This window comes from Oryx dammah, unplaced genomic scaffold (genome assembly GCF_014754425.2).
Source record: "Oryx dammah isolate SB20612 unplaced genomic scaffold, SCBI_Odam_1.1 HiC_scaffold_8, whole genome shotgun sequence".
In the NCBI taxonomy this organism is placed as follows: Eukaryota; Metazoa; Chordata; class Mammalia; order Artiodactyla; family Bovidae; genus Oryx; species Oryx dammah.
The window spans coordinates 11,292,055-11,300,449 of record NW_024070192.1 but is presented as its reverse complement, the minus strand read 5'-3'; the positions used below and the strand labels follow the sequence as shown (position 1 = coordinate 11,300,449).

The window sequence follows — 8,395 nt, the reverse complement described above, 5'->3', positions numbered from 1 at the left end:
CACAAGACTCTAACCCAGACCCCCTCACCCTGGAGACACTAAACTGCACAACCTCCCGGCCACCTGCCATGGGAGCGACACAAAGGGTCTTCTCCCTTGAAAGAAACCACCAGCATCCCTTCTAAGGGAGGAAGGGCCAGAGTACCACCCTGCACCTTGCTGCAGGCAGCTGCCCCAGAGGCGACTGCCAGAGCCCGGACCCCCAGCCTGCTTTCCACCCACAGCTGGGCAGGGCTAGAACCGCACCAGCTCCTGAGTCCCCAGGCCCCGCGTGGCACTGACCAACCAAGTGCCCCCAAGTGTCCCAGGAGGGTCAAGGGGGCTGTGTGCCAGGACCAGAGACAGGAGCCACACTAACCCCCACAGGCCCTTCCACAGACCCCAGTCCACAAGGCGGCAGGCTGTATGGGCGTCAACTTTAATATGGGGCTGGCCTGTCTGGGGACTAGGAGGGTCCACTTTGTTTCCTTGTTGGGAGCGAAATCTCAGGGGGATTGTCTTAATTCCAAAACGACTCATGAGCTAGGGAAGGCATTTCCATCCTTCCCAGTCTCCACTTGGCTGCTAACAGCTTGGGGAGCCTCAGCTGGATCTGCTGGCCACTCTGGAATGTCCATCCTGGCAGGACTGGGCCTCGGTGTAAGCCCCAGAGAAGGGGGGCAGGCAGAGCTGAGAGTCAGCAATCCAGCCGGCATGTGCCCCTCCTGATCCACCACTCCCAAACACCAACCCAGAAGCAGAGAGGTTTCCACCCCCAAATCTGCATGGAGTGGGCATGTCAGGGAGCCAGACCGAGGCAAGGATCCCTTAGCCAAAGCCCCTGTGAACTAACGAGAGCAGCGGGAAGAAGCGGAAGGGCAGGGCGGGGAGGTCTGAGGTGCCTTGAACAGAAGACAGCGCTGTGGAGACGCTGGCCCGCGGAGCCTCACGACCCGGGTCGGGTGGGGTGACCAGCACCAGGAGCGTCGGGCTTGGCCGTGGCCTGTGGGAAGCACAGCTTCAGAAGCTGCGTTTGGCTGGAGGATCTGAATGTTGCCATTACATCCAGAAATGAGAGCAGGAGGGCAGCGCCAGGGCAGCGCTCCGCAGAGTCCACCCGACCGGGAGCCCTGTGCGTGCTGCGCGCTCTGTCAGCACCCGGCCCGCCTGGCCCGGCGCCCGCCTCCTGGGGGCCCGGTCAGGGCTGGCCACGCACCCAAACTGCGGGCCCCAGTCCTCCGAAGTCCCCGAGAGTCCCACGCGAGAGGGCCGTGTTATGAGGCTGCCACGAGTTCCGCCTGCCTGGGCCTGGCTTTGACGGGGACTTTCTCTGTGGAGGAAACAAAGATGCCTGTCGCGTACAGAACACCCCACAGGCAGGAACTTCCCGAAGAGGACAGGAGGCGGCAAGGAGCCAGGTCGGGGCTTGGCGCTCTGGGAGGAGCGGGCACAGCTCCAGGGAAGGTCAGGCATACACAGAGGCCGGGGGCCTGGCAGGCAGCAGGCATGGGGTGTGGGCACACGGGGCAGCACAGTGGCGGGCGGGCACCCACCCTCCCACGGACCCTGGAGAGAGGCCAAGGAGCAGCGAGCCGAAGAGGAGTCAGGAAGGCGGATTTCTGAAGGCGCGTTAAGCGATGCCCTGGGGAAGGTCGTCCCAGCGACGAATCGGGGACGGCGGGTCCTGGGCTGGACTCGGAAGAGCCCACACAGCTAAATGTGCCTTTTCCTGAGGCTTTGGGACTCGCCTCTCTGGATGGGGTTTGGCTCTTACGAAGCTACCCGAACCCCTTAAGAGGTCTGGGCCCAATCCCAGGGCGAGGCTGCACTCTGCCTGAGGTGGTGCCAGCAAGCACCCAGCGGGGAGGAGGGACCCAACCCTCACCAAGGAGGAAGGGCAGGGCCCAGCGGCCCGGAGATCATGCTTTGCTCTAGGAGGCACCGTTCTCCAAAGGACATAACAAGGCGGGTACCTGGGATCTTCTCAGGAAGGGGCTCTGAAGGAACCGCTGGCAGCTCTATCTGTTCCTGCGGGAGACAGAGGGTACAGGCCGTGAGACACTCCCGCCTCATCCCTGTCCCGGAAAGGACAGCATCCCGTCCACTTGGCTGCTCTCAGCAGCAGTTTAAACGGCACATGACGCCGCAGCACACACCTTGGCTTCTGGCATTTCTGTCACTCAGATCAGTGGCCACAAAAGGTGACTGCTCCCAATGACCCGGACCCTGAGGGGTTCCCCGCCCAGAATTCTGCTCTGAGTCTGGGCTGAGGGCTTTGAAACAGGTGCCCATGCAGGTCAGGGGCCACAGTGGTGTCCCAGCTTGGCGTGGTGGTGCCCGGGAGCACCTGTGGTTCCTGGGTACGGAACCATAGAGCACGTGTCTGCCTCTCAGGGCCCGGGAGGAGGTGAGTCAGCGGGCAGGTGCACGTGGGGGCCCATAGGTGGTGAGCAGTGGCGCTCAGGACCTGCTTTCCCATGGCCAATGGCCAGCGGGGTGGCAGGCTGGTGGGCACGGTGTGAATGTGGCTCGCTGAGGCAGGGGCCCCCAGAGATGGAGACGTCCTCTGTGAGGAAGCACAGCTGGCCAGTTAGAGGCCTCCAGGCCATCACGTGGCGGTCGCAGCTAGAGACTCACCACCAGAGGCAAAGACCCCCCATCTGATCTAACCCTGCCACCGCCCACTGGGGGAGAAAGGGGCTGAGGGAGCCAGGCGAGCCAGCCTTTCGCTCTGCACCTGGTTCACTCTCACACTTGCCACACCTGGGGGACAACCTGCAAAGCGTTCTTTCCAGGCCAGTCCCGCCCTGCGGCCAGCCAGGCGGACGGGGAGAAGGAGCTTCGCTTTAAACAAATGCCAGTTGTCTTAGGGAAGAAGTAAAACCAGCTGTAAAACCAGGGCTGTGGGCTCGAGAGAAACTCAAGGCAGGTGCTCACCGAGGCCAGTGAGCAGAGGCCTCCCAGGGGCCCCTCCACCGGAGCCTGCTTCAGTCCCGGCGCTCCTGTTACCTGAGTGATGGCGTCCAGCTCCTCCAGGATAGCATCTTCATCCTCCTGAGTGAAGCTTCCTGCCAACAGCTCATCTATTTGCTGCAAAAGGAGGAGCAGAGGTGAAGAGCATGGCTGGGCTAGGGGCAGGGGGAGACGTGCCCCCTCATGGAGGAAGGAGACAGCCCCGCCCCAAGGCTGCTCTCCCTTGAACGAAGGCAGGCAGCCCCTGTGTGGCGTGGAAAGGCCTGGCCCTCACGGGCAGGGCGGGCCGCTGGCCACCACACGCCCTGGCTGCCAGACAGAGGCCCCGACACGGCGACACGTACCCGCTGGTAGTCCACGGCCTCCTGCGTCTCGTCCAGTATCCGCTCCACCTCCTCTATGGACATCACCTGATTGGCCACAAGTTTTGAGTCTTGTCAGTGAAGCACGCGACAGAACCCCCTTCGCGAAGCTCACCTGCACTGGCAGCGCACACGGCCTTGCCCCTCTGTTCTTGTTTAAAGGAAGCCACGCCAAGTGGGATATGGTTATTTATGTGCATAAGTAACAGCTTTGGTTATTTATGTCCCTGGCAGGGCCTGTCCACACAGGCACAGAGCTGTTAGACCAGTCTTTTCAGAAGCCTCAACTGACCTTCTCAGAGCCCTGCTGGCCCTTCTCAGTGGACCTTCTGGCACCCAGATCAACCCTAGCAGTAATAACAAATATAAAGTTTTCTCTGGCCACATGACTTGATTTGTTTTGGGTTCAAAGCAACACCTTTGCTTGACTGGTCCCCACACTGGACATTCAGAAAGGCAACGTAACCTCAGCTCTCTGCCCAGCCCCACCTGCCATCCACTCATCAGGAATGAGATGGGGTGAGGCTGGGGCGTGGCCTCTCTGCACCTCACTTCTCCTTTCACCATCCACCTCTGTGCTGCTTCCTGAGACGGGGCTGTGTTCACCTCCTCCAGGAAGTCCTCTGATTAGTTCACCAGACCCCTCCCCCACTCTGAAGAGGCTATCCTCTGGTCACGCTTAGAATCTCTGGATCCAAGTTGTAGCTGGGGTCCCTATTCTCGGATCAATATTCCTGAGCTTGTCTGTCTTACTAGATGGTCAGCCTCTCCTAGTAATGACTGACTTTCCCTCATGCCCAACGGCCTGGGTGCAGCTGTGGCCTCAGGGACAAGTCCCCTCCTTGGTCCACTAGGCTCCCCCTCCTCTCTGCCCCCAGCCCGCCAAGACTTACCTGGTGCATCTTATTCAGACACTCATTTCCAATCTTCAGCCCCTCGATCACTTTCATTTCAATCTGGGTGAACTCAATACTCTGGACCTGAGGAGGAGATCTGTGTGGTCAGGGGCCCGCCTTCTCTGCCGCCTCACGCAGACCCACGACAGGAGTTAGGACCACACTGTCACCAAGACTGACAGTCTCTGCCCTCCTCTTCCGTCTGTCCTTTCCTGGTGCCCTGACCACCAGCTGGGTGGGACTGAGAGGACCTGGGAAGAATCTCTTATCAGACTGCTTATAACAGCAAAACTATTAGTAAAAGAGCACAACCAGAGCGCTGCGCCCTGAACCCAGGTTGCTTGGGAGCCTCCTGCTGATCTTAACACCTCTTCAGTCACTGGGGCAGAACCGGCCCCCCATCCCCACCACCCAGAAGCGGCCTAGCCCCTCAACCACAATCCTGCAGCAGCCAACCTGCCCCAGCCCCTTAAGAGTATCAGGCTCCCAGTAAAGCTTCTCCTTTGCCTCCAGACCTGACCCATTCCATAGCCTCTGGCTGAGGGTCCAGGAAAGGAAAAGGGTAGGATTCAGTTCTCTGAGGGGCCTCTGGCCTACACAGCCCACACCCCTGACCCCTCCTAGGCCTACCATGGTCTCCAGGCTGGTGATCTGGTTTTCTGTCTTGTCCAGGAGCTGCTCCCGGTATCGCTTCTTCTTGAGCAGCAGCTTGGCCCGTCTGCAAAGGGGACCCAGCAGTCACGGCCATTGGATGTCCTGGCCCAGCACCGACCAGCCTCCCCAGCCTACCCCACGCCCTGCTCTAGGCTGACGGGGGATGGCTTCCTTCCCCCGCACACTGGCGCCACCCCACTCACTCCTTCCTGCCGTCACGCAGGAGCTGCCGGGCGATCTCCCGCTCCCGCTCCAGCTGCTGGGTGATCCTCTTCTGGTACTGCTTCAGCTTGTCCCGCTGCTGCTTCAGTTGCTGTTGGGAAAGCAGGCCTTGTGTTGGCACGGGCCCACGCAGCGCTGGGCACTCACTGGGCCACCTAGTGCCCAGGAGAGCGGGCACAGAGGCTGCCAGGGACACCGAAGGGCCCCCCACAGGCCAGGCTGCCCCAGCTGCCACCCATGGAAGTGCATCCTCTGAAACAAGAGCTCTCCATGGGGACCAGTTTGCCCTCCAGGGCATGTGGTGCACTCCCTGGAGACATTCCTCGCTGGCCCACTGGGGATACTGCTGGCATCTAGGGGGTGGAGGCCCAGGATGAGGCTCAATATCCTATAAGCCCCCAGGATCTCCCCCAACCCCAGGCAGCGAGGAGTGTGAGCACTGGTCAGGGAGTGTGGCCACCACCTCCAAGGTGCAGAGACGACACAAAATCATTGGTGAGGGCCACCTGAGTGCCACCAGCCCAGTCCAGCTGTAGCTGGAGACAGGGGCCGTCCCTTCCAGCTTCACCCCTCTGGGGATCTCAGCCATTTGCCATCAGCTCCCCAACTGTTGTCACTTGCCACTATACGTGGGTGGATAACAGACGGCGCATTGAGGTGATGGGTTCACATGACCTCACGAAGCACCCGGCACCCTGGAGTCCTGTCCCAAAAAGGATGCAGGGCCATTTACACGCCTTAGCCTCTCCTTCCCTATTTTAGGTCATTTACATTTCTTCCAATTCCGTCATTTCAGGTGATCCTTACGGTGAGCACCTGCAAGTGTGGGTCACTTCTCCGATGGAAGATGACGTCTTCAGGGTCGGTTACCAGGAGTGAGTTAAGTGAGTCAAGGGTGTGCACATCTTTGGGACTCAACATGGTGAGAAATTAGCCCCCGGCATGGACATGTTCTAAAGTGGCCGCTCCATAGCTCCCTTTTCAGAGGCCATCTGCCCCAGTGCACTCTGTGGTTGGTGGCTCAGGGCAGCCACATGTCCTCTCCAGGCTGGCATGAGAGATGTCCGCTGACAATGAGATATCACCCCATAGCCAGCCTACCAGCAGGGCTCAACTCTGACTTGCTTCTCTTCCATAGGAGCTGAGCACCTACCCTGCAGGTGGCGGACAAAGTGTCAGGCAAGAGCCAGAGGGAGGCAGGTGTGGCCAGGCCACCCCTTTGTAAAACAAGAAGTCTCAGCAGAAGGTCCCGGGGCAGCTCAAGGTTCCTCAGCTCAGCTATTCATCCTCAGAAAACATCAGGCAATAGTTTGTTCTGTGGTGTGCCAACTGAGTTGTTCCTGTCACGACCCCACTGACGTGTATCCTTGACAACAGAAGGAGAGCTTCGGGGGCTTCCTGCTCAACCAGAGGCCCAGAAACCCAGGATGGAGGCCAGCACATGTGGGGGACTGGACCCCGACCACAATAAAAACCCAATGACAGCTGATCTTCTCCAGTGACAAACAGGCCTCTTTTTCAAGGGGAACTTCAGTTTAAAAGTTTTATAACTTCTGGTATAACTTCTGGTTTCAGAAGCCACAGTAAAACCACCCGCCTCCCCCCAAGAAACAACCTGCCACTTGAATTAGTTTCTTTCTTAGTATCAAAAATTACGAACTCTTCCTGCAGAAAATTAGAAAAGAAAGCGAAGGTAGATTCCGCTTACATTCTAGGCTCTCTCCTTCCTGACACACTTTTCTTACAAAAATGGGTTATTCTCAACACGTCATTTCACTTAACACACCATACGATTCTTTCCCTAGAAACTAACTTTCATATCAGTGCTCTCCAGAAAAAGACGCTCAAATCCACAGGTAGAAACAGAAACATCACCATCATCTAAAACTTTCGAGGGCCAGGAGTGGCCTGGAGACAAGGGCAGCCCACAAGCTCGGGGCCAATGGCTCGTTCCGCAGGGGCCGCACAGGTTGTAAGTTTGACAAGGACTGGGACAGGTGTTGAGTCCAGCCTGAGTCCTAAGCACACAGAACACGACCGTCCCACAGTGAGAGCGTTTGCTTAGATCCCCAGTTCTGGGAGCAGCAACGACGCCCCACTGCCAGATCATCCCCTCCCCACGACCTCCCACCTGAGTCTGCCATGCAGGCCCCGAGCCTGCACCGGGTCGGGGCCAGGGCTGGGAAGTGGTCTGGGGCTGGCTCCCGTGGGGCTGGAGTTTAGAAACCCCACCCGCAGGCGCGGACTCGCCCACGGACAAGGTACAACCACGAGACAGTACAACGAGGGCCCCGCCTCCCGAAGCACAGCTCAGCCACACCCGGACCACCTACACCCGCAGCGACAGGATTCGCTCAGACTCGCTGGGGACCGGGCCCGGACATGCTCCCCAAGGGGAGCCCACTGCGCATCGCCCCAGACGGGCTCCGAGGCTGCAGCCCGGGCGTGAGGCTGGGCGGCCAGAGGGGCTGGACCCTTTGGAGAAGAGGAGCGCAGCCTGCCGCCGCCCAGCCTCGGTTTCCCCGTACGGTCCGGGGGTACCCGGCCCGCGCCCACCCGCCTGCAGGGCCCGGCATCTCACCAGGATCGCCTTGTCCTGCTCCGTGACCCGGCTCTGCTTCTTACGGCCGAACAGGTTGCCCATGGCGGCCGGCCCGGCCCGTGCCCCGCCGCCCTGCCCGGTCGGACCCGTGCCCCGTGCCACACGGCTACCGTAGTCCGGGCCCAACCCACCCCGCTACGGCGGCCGCGCAGAGCCTGGCGCCGCAGAACGCGGAACGCGGCTGTCTGTGGACGGAAGCCCCGCCCAGAGAAGGGGCTGGACCTGAAGTGGGCGGGGCTCAGGGGCCCTGGATTGCGCGGTTCAGGTGCATTTCCACAAGGCCCCACCCGCGCGGTCTTCAAGACTAGAAGTTCCATCTCCCACTACGGTGGGAACCCTGCAGGGTGACCGCATGGACCGTCTCCCGGAAGGTCAGAGATCTTGTTCACAAATCACTGCCCCGCCGGCTCGGATGCAGAAAATGCTGCGTTTAGTGATGTTACAACCCTGATCTCTAGTGTCCACTGAACTGCCAGCTAGGCAGCGTGCCCCACTGGTTCTGTCCTCCGGGCTGGTGGCCAATCCCCAGGGGAGCCAATCTTCTGGTTCCGTGGTCCCGGCAGAAGCCTCCACGGGGCATCAAGGATATAGGTTGGGGTGCCACCCACACCTGCAGCCCTGGCTTCCACTCGTGTGTCTTGGTTGGCATGAGGGGTCCCAGTACTCAGCCCGGTTTGGCCGCCCAGGCTGAGCCTGCAGCCCAGTCT

The 8,395-nt window shown here is 60.1% G+C and overlaps 1 protein-coding gene across 1 annotated transcript; it reads right to left on the bottom strand.

Annotated features, from left to right (window-relative positions):
• Positions 1–399: 399 nt before the first annotated feature.
• On the bottom strand, positions 400–7,875 carry CHMP6 (charged multivesicular body protein 6). Its single transcript, XM_040244789.1, has 8 exons — positions 7,668–7,875; positions 5,068–5,177; positions 4,841–4,928; positions 4,208–4,294; positions 3,297–3,362; positions 2,989–3,069; positions 1,953–2,007; positions 400–1,309 (listed from the first exon to the last, which is right to left on the bottom strand). Exons 1-8 carry the CDS (start codon positions 7,728–7,730, stop codon positions 1,254–1,256), a joined length of 606 nt encoding a protein of 201 aa, XP_040100723.1. The 5' UTR covers positions 7,731–7,875; the 3' UTR covers positions 400–1,253.
• Between the last annotated feature and the right edge of the window lie 520 nt (positions 7,876–8,395).